This window comes from Neoarius graeffei, chromosome 5 (assembly GCF_027579695.1).
Source record: "Neoarius graeffei isolate fNeoGra1 chromosome 5, fNeoGra1.pri, whole genome shotgun sequence".
In the NCBI taxonomy this organism is placed as follows: Eukaryota; Metazoa; Chordata; class Actinopteri; order Siluriformes; family Ariidae; genus Neoarius; species Neoarius graeffei.
The window spans coordinates 32,507,351-32,533,187 of record NC_083573.1 but is presented as its reverse complement, the minus strand read 5'-3'; the positions used below and the strand labels follow the sequence as shown (position 1 = coordinate 32,533,187).

Genomic DNA, 25,837 nt, shown 5'->3' with positions numbered 1-25,837 from the left:
CTTGCCTGGTCTGTGAGTTTTAGTAGGCAGCCTTCTCTTGTCAGGTTTGTAGTGGTGCCATATTTTTTCCATTTTGCTATAATGGATTTAATGGTGCTCCCTGGGATATTCAAAGTTTGGGATATTTTTTATAACCCAACCCTGATCTATACTTCTCCACAACTTTGTCTCTGACCTGTTTGGAGGCTCCTTGGTTTTCATGTTGCTTGCTTAGTAGCGTTGCAGAGTCAGGGTCCTTCCAGAACAGGTTGATTTATACAGACATCATGTGACACTTTGATTGCACACAGGTGGATCTTAATCAACTAATTATGTGACTTATGAAGTGAATGGGTTGGACCAGCTCTTATTGAGGGGTTAAATACGAAAGGGGGTGAATACCTATGCACACTCCAGATTTCTGGGTTGTTTTTTTTTTTTCATTTTTATTATTGTTTGTGTCACAATAAAACAACAATTTTCACCTTTAAAGTTGTAGGCATGTTGTGTAGGCAAGCATCCATTTTAATTCCAGCTTGTAATGTGACAAAACAAGACAAACACCAAAGGGGGATGAATACTTTTGCAAGACACTGTAATCCTTTGAGTAAAGCCTGAGTTATACTTTTTATCTCCTCTCTGATACTGAGTACATTCATTATAGAGTTTCATGTTTCTCTTATCATGCTTCTGGATTGTTTTTCATGTGTTATTGAATCAGATGTCTCTCTCTCTCTCTCTCTCTCTCTCTGTCTGTGCCAGGCTCAGACGGTGGTGGTGGTGTCGTGTGAAGAGGACAGGGCACTGTGTGAAAGAGCTCGGAGTTTATCTTTTCCTGTGGTCAGTGCTGAGTTCCTGCTGACTGGCATTCTACAGCAAAAAGTGGACGTGCAAACGCACTCTCTCTCTCTTTCACCCGCTGCTGCGGTGCCCAAACCTGCTGCCCGCAGCCGCAGAAAGTAGTTTCCGGACATAAAACACCCATATGGAGTCCACTCTTATAACGACTGGTGTGTGATGTGGTGTGATGTGATTTCTTCAGAGCACTCTGGGTCTTTATGAAAAGCTGCTATGAACTGTGAGATGTTGGCCAACCCTCCATATGTCTTTGAATCCTGTCAAGTTATTTTTAAGCTGTACTCTTAGTTTTCCTAAGTAGTAAACTGTACCTTTCCTTGTTGCTGGGTTGGTAGCCTTAATGCTACATCATTTGCTTTTTTGTTTGGTTTTTTACCTGGAAATGTGGAAATAGTGTACCTTTAAACATGATTTAAGGTAAACAAATGGACTGTAATCAGCTTTTAGGGTAAAGCTTTAGTTTAAATGTACACTGTATGGATCACAGGTAGCAAACTGATGTTAGGCCAACGCCAACCATTTCACTGGGCAAAGGTTCCAGATGCCCATTTTTAAATCTACCTTGCCAACCTTTAGCCATCGTGTTGTGTCAAGGTTGGGTGCCAGCTTTAAATCCATGTTATGAAAAGTGTGCCTTCATTCACACTGGGAGGAAAGTCATGACTGGGAGGGGGGTTATTAAAAAACATGATTGGTCTGTTGCCAAAGTCGCAGTATAGTTGAGACAACACAAAGGCCAACATCAGTTTTCCGCCTGACCCTCTTGCAAGGACGACACACATTAAAGTTACTAAAGGTTTCACATATTTGAAGGCACCGTCCCAGCAATACTGTCCCATGTAAATAAACTTTTGTTAGCTAAAGTAGATGTTTTTATGTGATATTCCTTTGCTACTCAGAGTGGAACTTCACAAAAACAAACACAGGGTGTCCCAAAAGTCTCCATGCACACTGTCAGAAACAGGGGTACAGTAGGAGTCCATTTCTGTTCCCCAAGTACCCAACTTCATTATTTTTTTATTTTTATTTTTTTTAAAGATTTTTTTGGGGCTTTTTTCACCTTTATTGGATAGGACAGTGTAGAGACAGGACAGGAAATGAGCGGGAGACGGGGAGGGATCGGGAAATGACCTCGGGTCGGAATCGAACCCAGGTCCCCGGATTTATGGTATGGCGCCTTAGCCACCTGAGCCACGACACTCCCCAACTTCATTATTTAAGTCAAAGTACAGATCCCACTGGTCAAATGTTACTCCGATACAAGTGAAAGTTGTCCAGTCAAATTTTTACTTAAGTACTGAAGTATTTGCTTTTAAAAATACTTAAGTATTAAAAGTACATTTTCTGTCAACGCATCGTTGTATTATTGCCACAACGCTTATAAAACCTCATGCCTCTGAAGCAACCGACTGGATTATTTTGTGAATTCACAAAATGAACGCATGCTGTGCCATCATGGTGGTTTAACGTTAAGCTAGCTGGTCAGTGAAGCTCCACCTGACATGCTAGCAAACTCTTTTTAAACTTGAAATCATATTGGGTCGCTAACGATACTAGAACAGAAAGATTTCTACATTTTGTTTATTTGGCAAGATTACGCTAAAACATATTTCTGAAAGGACTTCAGATGTTAGCATTATTCATGCTAACTAACAGTGTCCAAGTTAACTAGCTATGTGTTAACGTTAGCCGTGGACAAGGCTACGGCAACTTGGTGGGTAAATCCATAGAAAGTCATTTGACTAACCAGACTGCATAGCTATTGCAATGTTACCGCTAGCTCTAAAAGCACAGACAACTTCATTACAAACTTTCTCTTGGAATAAAACGTTTATATACCTCAATATGCTTCTGCAGATTGGATGGCGAGTTTTTGTAGGCCGTGATGTGGTTTGTTTTCGGTAAACAAAGCAAACATTTAAAACAAAACGAATCTTTAATCCTTTCAGAGAACTGAAACATGGGTTCTAGGTATGGCCCCGGGTGCGTGCATTCTCCAGAACAACCGCCTCCTTCCATTCTGCTATCAACTGTCTGCCATCGTTGAACTTGAGTTTATACAGTCTATGGACCTGACCCGACCCTAGTGATTCCTGATAGACTGTCTCAATATCACCTGTGAAAAACCAATCACGTTTTAGAAAAGAAAAGAAAAAAACATCCACTTTCAAAGCCGCTTCATAGTAATGAGGACCTTGGTAGAAATGTAGTGGAGTGAAAAGTACGATATTTGTCTTTCAAATGTAGTGAAGTTAAAGTCGTCTCATCTCATCTCATTATCTCTAGCCGCTTTATCCTTTTACAGGGTCGCAGGCAAGCTGGAGCCTATCCCAGCTGACTACGGGCGAAAGGCGGGGTACACCCTGGACAAGTCGCCAGGTCATCACAGGGTTGACACATAGACACAGACAACCATTCACACTCACATTCACACCTACGGTCAATTTAGAGTCACCAGTTAACCTAACCTGCATGTCTTTGGACTGTGGGGGAAACCGGAGCACCCGGAGGAAACCCACGCGGACACGGGGAGAACATGCAAACTCCACACAGAAAGGCCCTCGCCGGCCCCGGGGCTCAAACCCAGGACCTTCTTGCTGTGAGGCGACAGCGCTAACCACTACACCACCGTGCCGCCCAAGTTAAAGTCGTAAGTTTCCAAAAAAAAAAAAATATTCAAGTAAAGTACAGATACTCAAAAAGTGTATTTAAGTACAGTACTCAAGTAAATGTACTTCATTACTGTCCACCTCTGGGTACAGTCTACACTAGGGCTCATTATTGGACCTCAAGGTAAATATGTGTACGTTGTTAGGGCCAAAAAGGTACATATATGTTCCCAATCAGTATATAAACGGTACATTAGAGGGTACTGCCCCAGTGACAAGCCATTGTACCCCTAAAGCTACAATAATGTATTTTCTGAGAGTGCATGCATACATGATAGGATCAGTAGTTTCCAGGTTCTTGGTCACTGTGGGTCTGTAGAAATCCCTGGCCTCTAAGATCTCCAGATCTCATCAGACTTGATTTTTACCTGTAGGGATGCGTGATAATTTAAAAGGAAGATCATTTCAACCACCTATCCATTATCTGTAACCACTTATCAATGTACAGTGGTGCTTGAAAGTTTGTGAACCCTTTAGAATGTTCTATATTTCTGCATAAATATGACCTAAAACACCATCAGATTTTCACACAAGTCCTAAAAGTAGATAAAGAGGACCCAGTTAAACAAATGAGACAAAAATATTATACTTGGTCATTTATTTATTGAGGAAAACGATCCAATATTACATATCTGTGAGTGGCAAAAGTATGTGAACCTTTGCTTTCAGTATCTGGTGTGACCCACTTGTGCAGCAATAACTGCAACTAAACATTTCCAGTAACTGTTGATCAGTCCTGCACACCGGCTTGGAGGAATTTTAGCCCGTTCCTCCGTACAGAACAGCTTCAACTCTGGGATGTTGGTGGGTTTCCTCACATGAACTGCTCGTTTCAGGTCCTTCCACAACATTTCGATTGGATTAAGGTCAGGACTTTGACTTGGCCATTCCAAAACATTCACTTTATTCTTCTTTAACCATTCTTTGGTAGAACGACTTGTGTGCTTAGGGTCGTTGTCTTGCTGCATGACCCACCTTCTCTTGAGATTCAGTTCATGGACAGATGTCCTGACATTTTCCTTTAGAATTCGCTGGTATAATTCAGAATTCATTGTTCCATCAATGATGGCAAGCCGTCCTGGCCCAGATGCAACAAAATAAGCCCAAACCATGATACTACCACCACCATGTTTCACAGATGGGATAAGGTTCTTATGCTGGAATGCAGTGTTTTCCTTTCTCCAAACATAACGCTTCTCATTTAAACCAAAAAGTTCTATTTTGGAGAAACAGTGGCTAGTCTATGCATGGTCTATGGGAGATTATTTCAAAACCTTGAAGCCTGCTGAAAGGGAGCGATATGTAGAGAAACTGACTCTGATTGATGGTTTTGACCCTTACAGCGATGCTGGGGCTGATTGGGAGCAAGATGTTGGCATCCTGCCAGCTGTGACCCATCCAGACATAGTAAATTATCTGGTATTCTCACCAAGTGCCTACGCCATGGACAGTCTAAAAGCCTGGATGCTTATAATCAGTTTGTGTGTGGTTGGGTCCATCATGTGTTTGTCATGATGAAGAATGAAAATTGTGTCGTGAAACGCATTTTGTAATGTTTTATTCAGATTATAATATCAATAAAAAGTAAAATAAATTTCCCATGGGAGCGAGATTAAATTATTTTTATGCTTATCAGCAGCAGCATGAGAATGCTCAACAAAAATAACCACTTCATGTTGGTAATACAACCTCCAGTATTCGGTCAACACCAGAGGCCCTGTGAAGTGGCTTTGTGTCTTGTGCTGGTCTTCCAATATGGTGGTGCAAACATAAATCACATGAACTCTGACGTCATGTGGTAGCGGTCTATTTGCCTAACCTGCATGTCTTGTCATGACTATGGAGTGTAGTGGTTAGCACTGTCGCCTCACAGCAAGAAGGTCCTGGGTTCGAGCCCAGCGGCTGGCGAGGGCCTTTCTGTGTGGAGTTTGCATGTTCTCCCCGTGTCCGTGTGGGTTTCCTCCGGGTGCTCTGGTTTCCCCCAAAGACATGTAGGTTAGGTTAACTGGTGGCTATAAATTGACCGTAGGTGTGGATGTGAGTGTGAATGGTTGTCTGTGTGTCAGCCCTGCGATGATTTGGCGACTTGTCCAGGGTGTACCCCGCCTCCCACCCATAGTCAGCTGGGATAGGTTCCGCGACCCTGTAGAACAGGATAAGCGGCTACAGATATTGGATGGATGGAGGAAACCCACACAGAAAGGCCCCCGTCAGCAGCCACCGGGCTCGAACCCAGAACCTTCACAAAACAACATCCTCTACTCCATGACTGCCATTTCTTTGGAGATGTGTCTCGCAGTCATGCAGAACATCTACGGCTATGCGTGGAATCTTAGCTGAAATGAGGGCGTTGTCGTGGTTATGACTGCCGCCTCACAGCAAGAAGGTTCTGGGTTCGAACCCAGCGGCTGGCGAGGGCCTTTCTGTGTAGAGTTTGCATGTTCTCCCCGTGTCCGTGTGGGTTTCCTCCGGGTGCTCTGGTTTCCCCCAAAGACATGTAGGTTAGGTTAACTGGTGGCTATAAATTGACCGTAGGTGTGGATGTGAGTGTGAATGGTTGTCTGTGTGTCAGCCCTGCGATGACCTGGTGACTTGTCCAGGGTGTACCCCGCCTCCCACCCATAGTCAGCTGGGATAGGTTCCGCGACCCTGTAGAACAGGATAAGCGGCTACAGATAATGGATGGATGGAGGAAACCCACACAGAAAGGCCCCCGTCAGCAGCCACCGGGCTCGAACCCAGAACCTTCACAAAACAACATCCTCTACTCCATGACTGCCATTTCTTTGGAGATGTGTCTCGCAGTCATGCAGAACATCTAAGGTTATGCGTGGAATCTTAGCTGAAAAGAGGGCGTTGTCGTGGTTATGACTGCCGCCTCACAGCAAGAAGGTTCTGGGTTCGAGCCCAGCGGCTGGCGAGGGCCTTTCTGTGTAGAGTTTGCATGTTCTCCCCGTGTCCGTGTGGGTTTCCTCCGGGTGCTCTGGTTTCCCCCAAAGACATGCAGGTTAGGTTAACTGGTGGCTATAAATTGACCGTAGGTGTGGATGTGAGTGTGAATGGTTGTCTGTGTGTCAGCCCTGCGATGACCTGGTGACTTGTCCAGGGTGTACCCCGCCTCCCACCCATAGTCAGCTGGGATAGGCTCCGCGACCATGTAGAACAGGATAAGCGGCTACAGATAATGGATGGATGGAGGAAACCCACACAGAAAGGCCCCCGTCAGCAGCCACCGGGCTCGAACCCAGAACCTTCACAAAACAACATCCTCTACTCCATGACTGCCATTTCTTTGGAGATGTGTCTCGCAGTCATGCAGAACATCTAAGGTTATGCGTGGAATCTTAGCTGAAAAGAGGGCGGTGTCGTGGTTATGACTGCCGCCTCACAGCAAGAAGGTTCTGGGTTCGAGCCCAGTGGCTGATGACGGGGGCCTTTCTGTGTAGGTTTCTTCAATCCATCCATCCATCCATAGCCGCTTATCCTGTTCTACAGCCTGTGAAGCGACAGTCCTAACCACGACACCACCCTCATTTCAATGAAGATTCCATGCATAACAGTAGATGTTCTGCATGACTGGGAGACACAACTCCAAAGAAATGGCAGTCATGGAGTAGAGGATGCTGTTGAAGGCGGGTGTGATTTTTGGGTACCCTGTAACCAGAATCGTTTAAACGGTACCGAATGCGTTTGTTTGTTTATTAATTGGAATGTGTTCTGGGTTCGGTACTGCGGGGCGGGAAAAGCCGGGATTTTCCGACCTTGCGCGAGCTTTTCCGAGGGGGCGCGAGCGCGTGCCCAATGTCTCGCCAATGTGAGTGAGTGAGTGAGTGCGCGCGCGCTCTGTCTTATTACTCCTCAAGTGGCTTTTCTCGTCGCGAGAGGCGGAGAAAAAGGGAGAGAATAAACAAACAAACAAACAAACAAACAAATAAACAAATAGAAGAAGCAACGAGCAAAAAAAAAAAAAAAGAGTACAGCTCAGCTCAGCGGGCACGCGCTCTTCTTTATTGCGGATCTACTTGCTGCAGTCACGGTAAGAAGAAGAAGAAGGATATATATATATATATATATATATATATATATATATATATATATATATAGAGAGAGAGAGAGAGAGAGAGAGAGAGAGAGATGGAGAGATAGAGGGGGAAAACGCCTTAAAACAGGGCTTCCTATAGCGGTATAGCGATGCGGGATGTAAGGGGTTAAATTTTGCAGGCTTTTTTCCCCCCTTTTGCACTGACTGTGTTATCAATTTCAAGGGCGAATTGCATGAATATGGTTTCAGTAAATGACTCTGGGTTATCAGTTATCTGTGCTTTTTGATTGCTTTTTTAAAATGATTATTCCTTGTTTGAAGAGAATAAGAGGCTGTGTGGATGAGAATAAGAGGATGAGAATAAGAGGATGAGAATAAGAGGCTGTGTAGATGAGAATAAGAGGCTGTGTGGATGAGAATAAGAGGCTGTGTAGATGAGAATAAGAGGCTGTGTGGATGAGAGGATGAGAATAAGAGGCTGTGTGGATGAGAATAAGAGGCTGTGTGGATGAGAATAAGAGGCTGTGTGGATGAGAGGATGAGAATAAGAGGCTGTGTGGATGAGAATAAGAGGCTGTGTGGATGAGAGGATGAGAATAAGAGGCTGTGTGGATGAGAATAAGAGGCTGTGTGGATGAGAATAAGAGGCTGTGTGGATGAGAATAAGAGGCTGTGTGGATGAGAATAAGAGGCTGTGTGGATGAGAATAAGAGGCTGTGTGGATGAGAATAAGAGGCTGTGTAGATGAGAATAAGAGGCTGTGTGGATGAGAGGATGAGAATAAGAGGCTGTGTGGATGAGAATAAGAGGCTGTGTGGATGAGCCGGTGTTGCTGAGAGCCGCTTCATCACGCAGAGCATCAGCACCAAACCGCCTCATCAGCACCAAACCGCTTCATCAGCACCAAACCTGCCCCACTGTGAGTGTGAGTGAGTGCGGTGGGAATCAAACCCACACTCTTCTCCCCCTCAATGAACTGATTACTAAAACTACGGTTCGAACGGCCTTGATCAAAGCTTCCTGAGTGAGATGCTGACGCTGATGTGAATGTGAGCTGGGCTCTGATCAGTTATTCTCATGTAGGCGAGCTCTCATTCATTTCTCTCTCACTGTGGAGGAATGTGTAGGAACTGCAAATATTTCTAGGACGAGGACCAGAAATTGTTCTTGTTCTGGTGAGAAAAGAAACACCTCGGAAAGAGAGAGAGAGAGAGAGAGAATACAGCACGTGACCACCGGCGATGTGCTTTCAGTGATAATGAACTCACTGACATCATGCAGCATTTCAAAGAGTGTGAGGTTTTGTTCCAATATGCTTCGATTCATCAGTCTGCCCACACGCTCCGCCCACAGGCGCCTCATTTGCATATTATATACTTCTGATATGTAAATATCGCTCTAATGATTTAAGAAGCGATATTACATAGCTCATGTGAATACTCGATTCTAATTGGTCAGTTGTGACGTTCTACAGTCTATTATTTCCATATACCAGATTGTTGCTATGTATAACAGACCGTTGCTAAGGACCACATCACTAGCAGAAGCAAAAAAATCTTTTAAAATCAGTTACCCCTTAATTATTGCACAGCTCATTTGAATACTCAATTCTGATTGGTCAGTTGTGATGTTCTACAGTCTGTTATTTCCGTATACCAGATTGTTACTATGTATAACAGACCGTTGCTAAGGACCACATCACTAGCAGAAGCAAAAAAATCTTTTAAAATCAGTTTTTCCTTAATTATTACATAGCTCATTTGAATACTCGATTCTGATTGGTCAGTTGTGACGTTCTACAGTCTGTTATTTCCGTATACCAGATTGCTACTATGTATAACAGACCGTTGCTAAGGACCACATCACTAGCAGAAGCAAAAACAAAATCAGTTACCCCTTAATTATTACACGGCTCATTTGAATACTCGATTCTGATTGGTCAGTTGTGACGTTCTACAGTCTGTTATTTCCATATACCAGATTGTTACTATGTATAACAGACCGTTGCTATGGACCACATCACTAGCAGAAGCAAAAAAATATTTTAAAATCAGTTTTTCCTTAATTATTACATAGCTCATTTGAATACTCGATTCTGATTGGTCAGTTGTGACGTTCTACAGTCTGTTATTTCCGTATACCAGATTGTTATGTATAACAGACCGTTGCTAAGGACCACATCACTAGCAGAAGCAAAAAAATCTTTTAAAATCAGTTTTTCCTTAATTATTACATAGCTCATTTGAATACTCAATTCTGATTGGTCAGTTGTGACGTTCTACAGTCTGTTATTTCCGTATACCAGATTGTTACTATGTATAACAGACCGTTGCTAAGGACCACATCACTAGCAGAAGCAAAAAAAATCTTTTAAAATCAGTTTTTCCTTAATTATTACATAGCTCATTTGAATACTCGATTCTGATTGGTCAGTTGTGACGTTCTACAGTCTGTTATTTCCGTATACCAGATTTCTACTATGTATAACAGACCGTTGCTAAGGACCACATCACTAGCAGAAGCAAAAACAAAATCAGTTACCCCTTAATTATTACACGGCTCATTTGAATACTCGATTCTGATTGGTCAGTTGTGACATTCTACGGTCTGTTATTTCCGTATACCAGATTGTTACTATGCATAACAGACCGTTGCTAAGGACCACATCACTAGCAGAAGCATAAAAATCTTTTAAAATCAGTTACCCCTTAATTATTACACGGCTCAATTGAATACTCGATTCTGATTGGTCAGTTGCGGCATTCTACGCAGGGGCATAGCTGGGGGTGTCCTGGGGTGCCCATGACCCCCCCCCCCCCCTTTGTCGGACCATACATTTTTTTCAATAGCCGCATAAGAATATTAGAAAAATGCCCACTGTAATTTTTCTAACATTTTTTTTAAACTAGATTGTCACCTCAGCCTCATTAGAGTTTCTATAACTTTGACTTCCTGTGGTTTGGGTGCGAAAATCCAGTTTGTCAGAGTGTGTGCGGGAGAGGCGGATGTAAGTGCGGATATGTTAAATAATACACAGTGCGATATGAGCATAAAGTGCATGAAACGCACCCAGCAGGCAAACAGTCCGAAACAGCAGGCAAAGTCGTAATTGAGGAAACAGGCAGGAGGTTAATCGCGGACAGAATATCAGAGGCAAAACTATACAAGATCAAGGGACGAGAAACAGGAGTTGAAAAAACAGGAGGTCAACAAGAGCAGGGATAGGGACAGGGAACAAGGCTCTCTAAGGCACACTAGACGCGGCGTAATACTTTGCATCGTCCTTGCATGGGCGCGGTCTTTAAATAGCCCAAACATAGCTCATTGATTAAAGACAAGTATTCTTTGTTAACGGCGCGCGTGCCGGAGCTCATTAGGCACGCACGCAGGCGCACCTTCAGGTGCACGAGCCAAGGCGCGCAGGACTGACCCAGTTCTGCGCAAGCGCAAGACGATCGCACTAGAAAGCATGGTCAAGCTGCCAGTGTAGCTGCAGTCTTTTTAGTTGCGAATTATGAGTATTTCCTCTTGTGTTAATAATTCGCCATGTCAAAACAAGCAAAACTTTCCTCCTTCTTTCAACGTGAAGAGAGGTAAGCAATTTATTATATATATTTTTCCATCAAAGTTGCATTTTGTGGTTTCGAAGCTAAGGTTTAGTGCCGTTTCTAGAACACAACATCAAGAAAACGTGGAAGAAACAGCGATAATGAAAGAGCCGGTTTCTAAGCTACCTAAAACTAGCAATGGTAATTATTTTTTGTTACATAATGTACTCAGGCTGCCAGGCAGTGTGACACCCCCCCTTTGAAAAATTCTAGCTACGCCCCTGCTACGGTTTGTTATTACTGTATAACAGACCATTGCTAAGGACCACATCACTAGCGGAAGCAATAACATTTTTAAAATCAGTTACCCCTTAATTATTACACGGCTCATTTGAATACTCGATTCTGATTGGTCAGTTGTGACATTCTACAGTCTGTTATTTCCTTATACCAGATTGTTACTATGTATAACAGACCGTTGCTAAGGACCACATCACTAGCAGAAGCAAAAAAAATCTTTTAAAATCAGTTACCCCTTAATTATTACATGGCTCATTTGAATACTCGATTCTGATTGGTCAGTTGCAGCATTCTACGGTTTGTTATTACTGTATAACAGACCGTTGCTATGGACCACATCATTAGTGGAAGCAATAAAAAATTTTGAATCAGTTACCCCTTAATTATTACACAGCTTATCTGAATACTAGATTCTGATTGGTCAATTGCAGCATTCTACGGTCTATTTTTTTCTGTATGCTAGACCGCTTTGTATAACAGACCGTTGCTATGGACGACATCATTAGTTGAAACAATAAAATCTTTTAAAATCAGTTGCCCCTTAATTATTACACAGCTCATTTGAATACTCGATTCTGATTGGTCAATTGCAGCATTCTGTGGTTGATTTTTTTCTGTGCTAGACCGCTTTGTATAACAGAACGTTGCTATGGACGACATCATTAGCGGAAGCAATAAAACCTTTTAAAATCAGTTAGCCCTTTATTATTACGCATCTCATTTGAATACTCAGTTCTGATTGGTCAATTGCAGCAATCTACAGTCTGGTGTTTCTGAATAGCAGACCATTGCTATGGCCACATTTCTGATCAAGAAGTTCAGTAAATTTTGTTGCTTCAGTAATCAAATTAACAATGTTGGCTTATTTGCATCACCCCAAGGCAAAAACGTTTACTGCTAATATTAATTTTAATGTTCAGTTTAATTTACCATGAATTATAGCTAATGCTAAGTAGGTTCATCTTAAGAACGCTTCAAGGTTTACGTTGCTATGGATGTAGTTCCAACCATAGAGTCTAACACACTTTTTTTAGCGGGAGCAATAAAATAATTTTTAAATCAATAAAATATTTTTAGTTCAATATTTTGTGTCAAATTATTGATTTCTTTAGTAACTAGCCATATAATCAGTGAGATAACATACAACCCCAATTCAAAAAAAGTTGGGACAAAGTACAAATTGTAAATGAAAACGGAATGCAATGATGTGGAAGTTTCAAAATTCCATATTTTATTCAGAATAGAACATAGATGACATATCAAATGTTTAAACTGAGAAAATGTATCATTTAAAGAGAAAAACTAGGTGATTTTTTTAAATTTCATGACAACAACACATCTCAAAAAAGTTGGGACAAGGCCATGTTTACCACTGTGAGACATCCCCTTTTCTCTTTACAACAGTCTGTAAACGTCTGGGGACTGAGGAGACAAGCTGCTCAAGTTTAGGGATAGGAATGTTAACCCATTCTTGTCTAATGTAGGATTCTAGTTGCTCAACTGTCTTAGGTCTTTTTTGTCGTAGCTTCCATTTTATGATGCGCCAAATGTTTTCTATGGGTGAAAGCTCTGGACTGCAGGCTGGCCAGTTCAGTACCTGGACCCTTCTTCTACGCAGCCATGATGCTGTAATTGATGCAGTATGTGGTTTGGCATTGTCATGTTGGAAAATGCAAGGTCTTCCCTGAAAGAGACGTCGTCTGGATGGGAGCACATGTTGCTCTAGAACCTGGATATACCTTTCAGCATTGATGGCGTCTTTCCAGATGTGTAAGCTGCCCATGCCACACGCACTAATGCAACCCCATACCATCAGAGATGCAGGCTTCTGAACAGAGCGCTGATAACAACTTGGGTCGTCCTTCTCCTCTTTAGTCCGAATAACACGGCGTCCCTGATTTCCATAAAGAACTTCAAATTTTGATTCATCTGACCACAGAACAGTTTTTCACTCTGCCACAGTCCATTTTAAATGAGCCTTGGCCCAGAGAAGACGTCTGCGCTTCTGGATCATGTTTAGATACGGCTTCTTCTTTGAACTATAGTGTTTTAGCTGGCAACGGCGGATGGCACGGTGAATTGTGTTCACAGATAATGTTCTCTGAAAATATTCCTGAGCCCATTTTGTGATTTCCAATACAGAAGCATGCCTATATGTGATGCAGTGCCGTCTAAGGGCCCGAAGATCACGGGCACCCGGTATGGTTTTCCGGCCTTGACCCTTACGCACAGAGATTCTTCCAGATTCTCTGAATCTTTTGATGATATTATGCACTGTAGATGATGATATGTTCAAACTCTTTGCAATTTTACACTGTCCAACTCCTTTCTGATATTGCTCCACTATTTGTCGGTGCAGAATTAGGGGGATTGGTGATCCTCTTCCCATCTTTACTTCTGAGAGCCGCTGCCACTCCAAGATGCTCTTTTTATACCCAGTCATGTTAATGACCTATTGCCAATTGACCTAATGAGTTGCAATTTGGTCCTCCAGCTGTTCCTTTTTTGTACCTTTAACTTTTCCAGCCTCTTATTGCCCCTGTCCCAACTTTTTTGAGATGTGTTGCTGTCATGAAATTTCAAATGAGCCAATATTTGGCAGGAAATTTCAAAATGTCTCACTTTCGACATTTGATATGTTGTCTATGTTCTATTGTGAATACAATATCACTTTTTGAGATTTGTAAATTATTGCATTCTGTTTTTATTTACAATTTGTACTTTGTCCCAACTTTTTTGGAATCGGGGTTGTACAGCAAGCTGGTCACTATCACAAAATAAACCCTTTCAGGGTGATTCGAGATCCCTCTGAGATCCCCATTGGGGTCCCTGTCAGGGTTTATTTTACAATAACGACTACTGGCTTGTTGTAGTTTATCCCTTAAATAGGCTATATCAGGCTGCTCATCCATGGTGATGATGTCAGAGAGTCAATAAAAGCTCTGCAGCGACAGGCCCATTATTACAGCAGTCACATTCAAAAGAAACTGCAGACAAACCGCTGCTATATGATTTAGGCCGATGAAAGTGCACTTCCTCTTCATCTCGACTTCGTTTCTAAACTGGCCTGCTGTTCTCTGTGTAGGCATTCGGCATTTCTTTGGGTTTCGTGTTTCAGAAATGCTAATAGAGCGGCGCACACTGCATGTGCGTGAGTGCTACTGGGTGGAGGGTGTCACCATGCCTTGAGCATATTATGGGATGTTTGAGTGTTACGTAAGGGGAAGTCTTATGGGGTGGACAGGTGGAAAGGGAGGTAGGGGGGATCATTCAGGAAGGAAACAGAATGAGATAGGACATGAAAAATCACATCAGTGTATGTTTGTGGTCTCGAGATCAAGAAGGTGCCACGTGTATGTTGTTTTTCTTGTCTACATATCCGAGTACGTTTGAAGATGTCTGAAAGGCTAAACCAGATTTATATTGTGGTACCGTCCGGCTTCTAGACTTGGCCGCGTGCCATTTGGTCTGACTCACTCTTATTTTGTCTGCCTGTGGACACCCACTTTAATGGCATTAGGCATGAAGCATGGGTCTGGCTTTTTGTGTGTGCAGCCTTGCAAACAGTGAACAAAAAAATCTATAAAAAAGGTAAAGAGTGCGAATCCCATTGCAGCTGATGATGCTACCACGGGCAGTTCTTGTTCAGACTGTGGTCCTTTGCAATGTGTCACCCTGTACAGCCTTATTCTAAGAAAATAACAAGTATGCCCAGTTTAAGCTGCAGATATTCCATGGAGAGAGAGAGAGAGAGAGAGAGAGAGAGAGACAGAGAAATACCATATTGGATTTTTGGCTCCCGAGGTTGTTTAGCCCTTGCAATGTTTTGGCCTAATAAAGACCTAGAAAATGCTGAAACATTGCTGTAGTCAATAAACATTATTAGTCGACCACTTGGGACGCGTCAAATCCTTTCCATTTATTTTTCTACTGCCTTATGGTTGAACCACTTACCTCGTTCAGTAGTGTTTTCTTATTACAAAACCCCAACACGCAAGGAAAACATAGCGTAAAATTGACGTAAAACCCTTGTGGTACAATTTCTGCCTTTCTTTTTCATTCTTCTCTCAAATCAGACCTGTTTTTTTAATGAGGCAACAAAATTAGCAAATAGATCGAACAGTAAGACAGAACACAAATATTACAGGATCTTAACTGTGTAACTCTCGTACCGTAGTTCAACAGAAGCTTTAAATGATTTTTTTTCCTACCATGAATGTATTACAGAACTTAACACCCAGGTGAAATTTTAGCCTACCTTAAAAAAAAAAAAGTGTCACAATATAATGCTAAATAAATGCTGCTTATAGATCTATGTAGTCTGGAAGATGAGTGAGATGTGATATCCTCTTCTTCATTTTTTCCCCATTACTCTATGACAAGCATAGCAGCAGATTGTCAGTAGATAAAGAAAGATCATGATTACACTCACTGGCCACTCTATTAGGAACACCCACCCATCCACCTGCTGTTTTATGCAGTTCTCTAATCAGCCAATCCCTCGACAGATGCATAAAATCATCCAGATACAAATCAAAAGCTTCAGTTAATGTTCATGCGAATGGGAAAAATCGTGATCTCAAAGTGGGACTTTCACTGTGGCCACTGTGGGTATTGGTTTGAGTATTTCAGAAGCTGCTGATCTCCTGGGGTTTTCACACACAACAGTCTGTAGAGTTTACACAGAATGGTGCGAAGAACAAAAAACACTGAGTGAGTGAGCGACAGTTCTGTGGGTGGAAACAAACGCCTTGTGGATCAGAGAGGTCAGAGGAAAATGACCAGATTGGTTCGAGCTGCCAGGAAGGATATAGTAACTCATAGCAACTCTTTACAACCGTGGTGAGCAGAAAAGCATCTCAGCATGTAACAGCAGAACACCACACTGGGTTCCACTCCTGCAGCCAAGAACAGGAATCTTAGAATCAAGAACAAGTTCCTATTAAAGAACAGGTTCCTATTAAAGAGACAGCCCATTGATGTTTCATTTATTCAAGAAATTCACCTTTCCGATGCAGAGCATATCAAACTAAGGAGAGATTGGGTGGGACACGTCTACCACTCCTCATTCAACACAAAAGCTAGGGGGGTTGCCATCCTTATTAATAAAAAATTGAACTTCAAATTAACATCAATAGAAAAAGATAATAATGGAAGATTTGTCTTAGTTAAGGGTGAATTGAATTCCAATAGGGTTACACTTGTTAATATATATATGGCCCCGACCACGACGATCCTGCTTTTTTTAATGACCTTGTACGTATTAAAACTTGCAACTGCTGAGGGGCACTGTTTGGTTGGTGGTGACTTCAATTTGGTATTGGACCCCAATTTAGATCGATCCACGCCAAGATCTCTTAATCGCTCTAAGGCTGCTTTAATTCTGCTCAGGGGGATGAGGGATTTGGAACTGTGTGATATTTGGCAGCAACTTAACCCAAAAGCTAAAGACTTTTCATTCTTTTCAAACGTTCACAAGTCGTATTCCAGAATTGACATGTTTCTAATACCCTACAATATGGCCACCAGGGTCACTGATTGCTCTTATCTATCAGCTACATTGTCCGATCATAATCCTATAAAAATGACCTGGGAGATTGATACTACACAATCGAAACCCTTTACCTGGAGGTTGAAATCCTATATGCTGAAGGACCCTGAATTTATTAGATTTATGAGCGCCCACACTGATGTATTTATGGAAACGAATATTAATTCCTCATCTCATGCTTTTATATGGGAGGCCTTAAAAGCGTATATGAGAAGCCAGATCCTATCGTATAGCTCTCACAAGATCAGAGAAAAAAAGAAAACTCTTGCGAATTTGGAAAACGAAATAAGAGACCTGGAGCGTGATCAGGCTCACACTAAAAGTGAAGTGGTGCTCAATACCTTGTCTTTAAAACAGATTTGATATAATAACTTATGTACTAATAAGGCTAAAGCTGATTTAGCTAAGACCAGCTATCATTACTACGAATTTGGTGACAAAACCAGCAAGCTACTAGCTTGGCAAATTAAAAGGGAAGAAAACGAAAAAACTATACATTCTATTATCACAGACGATGGAAGATCCGTTTTTAATCCACATGATATCAATCGTGAATTTCAATTATTCTATGAGACACTATATAAGACAGAACATGGGATTGAGAACACCAAAGCAACAACATTTTTAAGTTCATTAACCCTGCCTAAATTAGACCCTGTTGATAAAAACTGCCTGGATGCTAATATATCTGAAAAGGAGGTTCTTGATGCTATGAAATCCCTTCAAAATAATAAAGCCCCTGGGCCAGATGGCTTTCCAACTGAATTCTTTAAAACCTTTTCTGATAAGCTTATAACCCCTTTAACAAACATGATCAACGAAGCACTGACTAATAAAACTCTCCCTAACTCTTTGGAATTGGCTACGATAATTTTGCTACCAAAACTGGGAAAGGATCACCAAAAATGTACTTCTTATCGTCCTCTCGGTCTTCTGAACTCAGACTATAAAATTTTATCAAAGTTAATTGCATTAAGATTGGAATGTATAAACCCCAAAATTATTAATGGTGATCAAACAGGTTTTGTTAAAAATCGATATGGATCGGACAATGTGCGTAGACTTTTTCATATAATTGAAGCAGCCCACTCACAAAAGGACCCCATGCTAATACTGTCAATGGACGCAGAAAAAGCGTTCGACAGAATCGAACCCAGCTTTCTCTTTCAAACTCTTGAAGCAATGAATTTTGGAACTAAATTTATTTACTACATTAAAACACTGTTCAGGGGCAGCACGGTGGTGTAGTGGTTAGCGCTGTCGCCTCACAGCAAGAAGGTCCGGGTTTGAGCCCCGTGGCCAGCGAGGGCCTTTCTATGCGGAGTTTGCATGTTCTCCCCGTGTCCGCGTGGGTTTCCTCCGGGTGCTCCGGTTTCCCCCACAGTCCAAAGGCATGCAGGTTAGGTTAACTGGTGACTCTAAATTGACCGTAGGTGTGAATGTGAGTGTGAATGGTTGTCTGTGTCTATGTGTCAGCCCTGTGATGACCTGGCGACTTGTCCAGGGTGTACCCCGCCTTTCGCCCATAGTCAGCTGGGATAGGCTCCAGCTTGCCTGCGACTCTGTAGAACAGGATAAAGCGGCTAGAGATAATGAGATGAGATGAAAACACTGTTCAACGGCCCTAAAGCAAAAATTTTAACAAATGGGGTCTTATCAGATATCTTCTCACTATCCAGAGGGGTCCGTCAGGGCTGCCCCTGCTCTCCATTGTTGTTCTTGATAGCCATAGAACCTCTGGCTATTGCTATTCGCTCTAACAACACAATTACTGGTATTAGATTTGGGACGAGTGAGCATAAACTGGCTTTGTATGCAGATGACCTATTAACCTTTGTGGCTGACCCTGCAAACTCTCCCCCCCACCCCCTTTACAATATTTCCAACAGTACAGTGCAGCTTCTGGCTATAAACTAAACCTTACGAAAAGTGAGGTCCTGCCCTTAAACATACAGGACAACTATATCAAGAACTTAACCAAACCTTTGCAATGGTGCCCCAGTGGACTTAAATACTTGGGCATAGAAATTCAAACCTCTGTAGATAAAACCTTTGAAGAAAATTATATCAGTCTCTTAGACCAGGTTAAAATAGATTTACAAAACTGGAGGGACCTTCCGTTATCACTAATTGGCAGAGTTAATCTAATTAAGATGTGTATCCTCCCCAAATTCTTATATCTTTTCCAATGCATCCCATTTAAAGTACCCAAATTTTTCTTTGATGACCTAAATAAATCTTTATGTAGTTTTCTTTGGAAAGGTAAATCCCCCAGAGTCAAACTATCAACTCTTCAGGCTCCATACTCTAAAGGAGGGTTAAATCTTCCCAATTTTAGATGCTATTACCTTGCAGCTCAGTTTCGCTCGGTATGGTGCTGGCTACATGGGGACAAATGTGTGGCAAGATGGCTCCCTATTGAACAACACCAATTAAAACATGTTCCGTTGAAGTCTCTTCCTTTTCTAACTTCTAAGAAAATACTCCTAAACATTACTAAGAACCCTATCATTTTGAACTCTTTCTCTGCATGGCATGAAGCTCATGCTGTCATCGGTCTGAACATCTCTCTGTTTCGTAAAACTCCTCTATGTGATAATCCCAACATTTCCCATCAGATTACAGATGGAATATTGAGCAATTGGGTTAGTAAGGGCATAAAAGCAGTTGAAGATCTGTATATCCAAGGTGAATTTTCAAACTTTCAACAACTGATAGAGAAATTCAAACTACCCAAACATAACTTATTTAAATATTTTCAAATTAGATACTGGATCCGCAATAACTGTTCAGACTTCCCTCATATCCCCCCGGAATCCCCGTTTGAAAAATATTTAATGTGTGAAACATTAAACACTAGTAAGGGGGTGATATCTGCTATTTATGTTATTTTAAATAATAACCTTACAATATATAATAAGATCAATACAAAGAAGAAATGGGAATCAGATCTTAACATAAGATACGACGATAATGACTGGTGTAATATCCTTGAAATCTCTCAATCAGTAGTAATCTCAACAAAACACAGACAAATACAGTTTAATATATTTAATAGAATGTATTATACTCCATATAGACTGCACAAAATACACCACAACTCCTCTCCAAATTGTCAGAGATGTAGAACCTGTGAGGGGGACTTGCTTCATATTGTTAGGTATTGAGCCGGGGTCTCATGTTATTTAAGTTTGGCCCTATTAGGCTACCGTAACCCCCCGACGCCCCCTGGGCTGATTTCCTGTGTACCGTCCAGTTCAGTATTCAGTAAATGAACAGAAACCACACTCCTTGTCGGTCTCCTTATTATTGGTTTAAACTTAAGGTCAGTACATAACAACTGGCGACGAGGATGCGTCTGATCTCACGCTGCCTTGAAGAAGTTTGAGAGTGTTCGTTTTTGTAAATAGACGTTTTATTTTCCAAGTTAGTCGCGTAGTCGATTAGTTCAGTGCCGAATGAGCAGTGCATCGGGCGACGAAAGCGTGGGAAGTTAGCATCGAAAGCTTACCTGAAGACAACATCGAACAGGAAAGTTCATCTGGAGGGCCAGACAGCAGACAGTCGGACGAAGGACAGCGCAGGGAAATCATTCTGCAATGGCTGGTGTATTGGGGAACATTGGACCGTTTGATGACACTGTGGAGCAATGGAGCGCGTATACCGAGCATTTTGAATTCTTCGTCTTGGCCAACGGAATCAGCGCGGAGAAAAAGGTAGCTGCATTCCTAACAGTAATGGGCACAAAGACTTTCAATCTGTTCCGAGCACTGGTACAGCCCAAGAAGCCAGGGGAGTTCACATATGACGGAATTGTTAAAACTCTAACTGCACATTTCTCGCCTAAGCCCTTAATGATTGCTGAACGGTTCCGATTTTATAAATGTAATCAGGAGGAGGGGGAGACCGTGACTATGTTCATTGCTGTGCTCAGGAAGTTAGCGGAGCACTGTGAATTTAAAGAGGACTCGCTTAATGATGCCATTCGTGACCGGTTGGTCTGTGGACTTCGCAACGAGGCCACTCAGAGAAAACTGCTAACTGAGGACAAATTAACTCTGACCAGAGCAACTGAAATAAGTGTGTCAATAGAAATGGCTGCAAAGGAGGCACAGCAGTTGAGTGCAGCCACGGCTAAGGTGTTGAAGGTAGCTAGTACAGAGGACAGCTCGACAACGAGGCCATGTTATCGCTGTGGCCAACAAGGCCATCCGGCAGCAGAGTGCTGGTGTAAAGAATTGGAGTGCCATGCCTGTGGAAAAAAAGGTCACATTGAAAAAGCCTGTCGTAGTAAGAAAAAGGGAACTCAGTCAATGCAGAAAAACACTAACAAACAAAAGAAAGCTGCTTCACATAAGAAAACGGTGCATGTGATGGAAAAAGAAGATAGAGCCAGTGAATCCACTGATGATGAGTTGCCCCTTCACATTCTTTCGCTGGCTGGTGGGTCTGACAGCTACTGGATGACACCCTTGCTGGAGGGCAAACCAATGCGGATGGAAATTGACACCGGGGCAGCAGTGTCACTTGTTTCAGAGACGGTGTATCAAAAACACTTACACCACTTGCCAATCCAACCAGCACGGGTGGTGCTGAAGACCTATATGGGGGAGACAGTGGCTGTCAAGGGCTTGGTCAAGGTCAAAGTGGAGCTAAATGGACAATGTGTAAAGCTGCCCTTATACGTTGTCCGAGGCAATTACCCGTCCCTGCTCAGCCGATCATGGATGGATAAAGTGTGGATTGACTGGCCTTCCATCCACATGTTGAGCCAGGGAGCGACAGCCCTAGAAGCTGTATTAAAGAAACACGGTGAACTCTTCACAGAAGGACTAGGGCACATGAAGGGTATCACTGCAAAGCTGACCCTGAAACCAGGGAGCAACCCCCGATTCATTAAAGCGTGGCCGGTCCCATACGCACTGTGACCAAAAGTTGAAAAGGAGCTGGACAATCTGGTGAATAGTGGGGTGCTCGAACCGGTGCCTGTCAGTGACTGGGCTACCCCAATCGTGCCTGTCCTTAAGAAAAATGGAAGCCTACGAATTTGCGGCGATTTCAAGGTGACTGTTAACCCAACCTTGCAAAATGGACACTACCCCCTGCCCCTCATCGACGACCTATTTGCCGGTCTAGCAAACGGCAAACAATTCAGCAAAATTGACTTGAACCAGGCCTATCTGCAGATACCAGTGGACCCTGAGTCCAGAGAGCTACTGACAGTCAGCACGCATAAGGGCCTTTTTTGGTACTGCCGCTTGGCTTTTGGAATCACGTCAGCCCCCGCACTCTTTCAAAAGGCCATGGATCAGATTCTGGCTGAGCTACCGGGGGTACAGTGCTACTTGGACGATATCCTCATCACTGGGAGGGACGACGCCGACCACCTCCACAACTTGGACATGACACTAAAGAGGCTGAGGGAATATGGACTGAAAGTTCGCAAGGAAAAATGTGAGTTTTTCCAGCCCTCCATCGAATACCTGGGCCATGTGATCGACGGCATGGGTCTACACAAGGCCCCCTCCAAGACCAGGGCCATCTTGGAAGCCCCAGCGCCACAAAAAGTAAACCAGTTACGCTCATACCTTGGGCTCCTGAACTATTACGGCCGATTCATTCCAAATCTCTCCACCTTATTGAAACCGCTCCATGAATTACTGATGCAAGGAAGGAAATGTGAGTGGTCAGAGACTTGCCAAATGGCTTTTGCCAGCTCCAAGAACGCCCTTCTGAACTCTGATGTGCTGACCCATTTTGACCCTGCTTTGCCACTTCAGTTAGCCTGTGACGCTTCCCCCTATGGGGTTGGCGCAGTCGTCTCACACATCATGCCGGACGGCACGGACAAACCCATTGCTTTCGCTTCGAAGACCCTCAACAAAGCTGAATGTAACGACGCACAGATTGAGCGGGAGGCTCTGAGCATTGTGTTCGGAATTAGGAAATTCCATCAGTATCTGTTCGGAAGGAGATTCATGCTTCTGACTGATCATAAACCACTAACAGCCTTACTGGGACCACACACGGGCATTCTACCGCTGGCCGCAAGCAGAATGCAGAAATGGGCCCTGCTGTTGTCAGGCCATAACTAAGACATCAAGTACCGCCAATCTGAACTACATGGTAACGCAGATGGCCTGTCCCACCTCCCGCTCCCTTTGGCGAGGCCAGTGACCCGACACACTGACATCTTCTACTTCCAGCAAGTGGACGACACCCCCGTCACCGCAAAACAAATGAGACATGCCACTCGGAACAATCCGGTGTTATCTGCCGTGATGGATACCACCATAAAAGGTAGAAAAATTTCTGACTCACCAGACACCAAGCCATACCTGGTCAGACAACAGGAACTCTCTGTACAGTCAGGGTGTCTGCTGTGGGGCAGAAGGGTAATCATACCCCCTTCTCTGCGGAGCCCCATGCTGAAACAGCTCCACGTTGGGCACTGTGGCATAGTGCGCATGAAGGAGCTGGCCCGCAGCTACTTCTGGTGGCCGGGGTTAGACAAGAGCATTGAGGAAAATGCGGCCCATTGCACCACCTGCCAGACTGTGCGAAACACACCACAACCAGCTGCAGTCCACCCATGGGAATGTCCTACTGAGCCCTGGCGGCGCATACATATAGACTTTGCTGGAGCATTCGAGGAGAGAATGTTCCTGGTGGTTGTGGATGCGCACAGCAAATGGCCAGACGTGGTCATCATGAGGTCTACAACTACCAGGAAAACCATCGAGAGACTGGAGGAAATGTTCAGCCGGTATGGAATACCGGAACAGCTGGTGAGTGACAACGGACCCCAGTTTGTCTCTGAAAAGATGGAGGCTTTCCTCAGAATGAATGGAATTCAACACATCAGGTCAGCACCTTACCACCCGTCCACCAATGGTCTGGCTGAGAGATTTGTGCAAACTTTAAAGCACAGTCTAAAGGCATCAGGGTCCCAAGGCTCCCTTCATCAGCGACTCCACAGCTTCCTGCTGACTTACCAAAACACACCACACAGCACCACTAAGGCGTCCCCCACTGAACTCCTCCTGAAAAGAGCGCTGCGCACCAAACTGGACTGCATACGTCCTCCGGCGAGGAGCCAAATCGTGCTGAGGAGTCAGCAAGAACAGAGTCAATGTAGGTCAGTCATGCCACAGTCTTTCCACTTAGGAGACCCTGTTCTAGCTCGCAATTACCTAGGGGGTCCCAAGTGGGTGCCAGCAGAGATAGTTGCCATCACTGGTCTGCTGTCATACCAAGTCTGCACCTGCAAAGATGCAGTGTGGCGTCATCATACTGACCAGCTGTTGGCCAGCAAAGGCCCCTCCACGGAGCTGGTTGGCTCACCGGCACTTGACATCGCAGGCCAGGCAGAGACATTGGAGGGCCTGGCTGCCTCCGAAAACCTGCTGGCCACACTTCAGGAGGATGACGCTGCAGACCAGGTTCCCCAGGCTCCATCGACGGCAGAACCAGCGCCGCCGCCATCTCCGGTGAATCACCATCCTTGCCAGTACCCCACCCGCGAGTGGCGGCCTCCAGACCGCTTGGACTTGTAATCCTCGCTGAAGAAATGTCATATCCTTTTTGAATGCTATGTTGTGTTATTATGTTATACATTATAAGTGTTATGTTATCTTCAGTGGACATTTGGGTTAGTCTTACAGAATAAGGGGGGAGGAAATGTTAGTTATTGAGCCGGGGTCTCATGTTATTTAAGTTTGGCCCTATTAGGCTACCGTAACCCCCCAACGCCCCCTGGGCTGATTTCCTGTGTACCGTCCAGTTCATCTCATCTCATCTCATTATCTCTAGCCGCTTTATCCTTCTACAGGGTCGCAGGCAAGCTGGAGCCTATCCCAGCTGACTATGGGCGAAAGGCGGGGTACACCCTGGACAAGTCGCCAGGTCATCACAGGGCTGACACATAGACACAGACAACCATTCACACTCACATTCACACCTACGGTCAATTTAGAGTCACCAGTTAACCTAACCTGCATGTCTTTGGACTGTGGGGGGAAACCGGAGCACCCGGAGGAAACCCACGCGGACATGGGGAGAACATGCAAACTCCACACAGAAAGGCCCTCGCCGGCCCCAGGGCTCAAACCCAGGACCTTCTTGCTGTGAGGCGACAGCGCTAACCACTACACCACCGTGCCGCCCCCCGTCCAGTTCAGTCTTCAGTAAATGAACAGAAACCACACTCCTTGTCGGTCTCCTTATTATTGGTTTAAACTTAAGGTCAGTACATAACACATATGCTTTGGAAATGTCCTAGCTTGGAAACCTATTGGAAATACATCATTAATATAGCTTCAAAAACTACAAATGGCAAGATTCCCCCTGACCTGAGGATATGGATTCTGGGAGATATACAAACTCTAGATGTAAGCTTTACTAAAAAATATTTCATATTACTTGCAGGTACAGCTGGTAAAAAATGTATTTTGCAGAATTGGAAATCAGAGTTTTCTCCATCGCAGAGACAATGGTTAAATGAATTAACATCCTACAACACACCTGAAAAAATCTTATTCAGTGTGAGGAGGAACCCAGAGAAGTATGAAAAGATATGGGGCTCTTTCTTGGCCTTACTACCATCATTACATTACTTTAATTAGTACGTCAGTATATAACTTGCTCCCCTTTACTATTTTGTCTACTAAACTTCTATGATTTTATGATTATTTGGGACCTCATACGTCATTTGATTGTATTTTATTTTGATTTTCAGATGTAACCAAAGGTGAATTCATATATATATATATATATATATATATATATATATATATATATATGGGGCGGCACGGTGGTGTAGTGGTTAGCGCTGTCGCCTCACAGCAAGAAGGTCCGGGTTCGAGCCCCGTGGCCAGTGAGGGCCTTTCTG

At 43.5% G+C, this 25,837-nt stretch overlaps 2 protein-coding genes across 3 annotated transcripts in view; both read left to right on the top strand.

The window, feature by feature from the left end:
* Positions 1–1,700, top strand: part of mdc1 (mediator of DNA damage checkpoint 1) — a 70,662-nt gene extending 68,962 nt beyond the window's left edge. For both annotated transcript variants that reach the window (XM_060921561.1, XM_060921560.1), the window contains exon 12: positions 742–1,700. In XM_060921561.1, the coding sequence (XP_060777544.1) occupies positions 742–942 (201 nt within the window). In that variant the 3' untranslated portion in view covers positions 943–1,700. The remainder of the gene's footprint in view (positions 1–741) is intronic.
* Positions 1,701–7,469: 5,769 nt separating this feature from the next.
* si:dkeyp-77h1.4 (uncharacterized) overlaps positions 7,470–25,837 on the top strand; it is a 51,014-nt gene continuing 32,646 nt past the window's right edge. The window contains exon 1 of the mRNA XM_060920485.1: positions 7,470–7,542. The gene's annotated coding sequence lies outside the window, so the exon portion shown is untranslated. The remainder of the gene's footprint in view (positions 7,543–25,837) is intronic.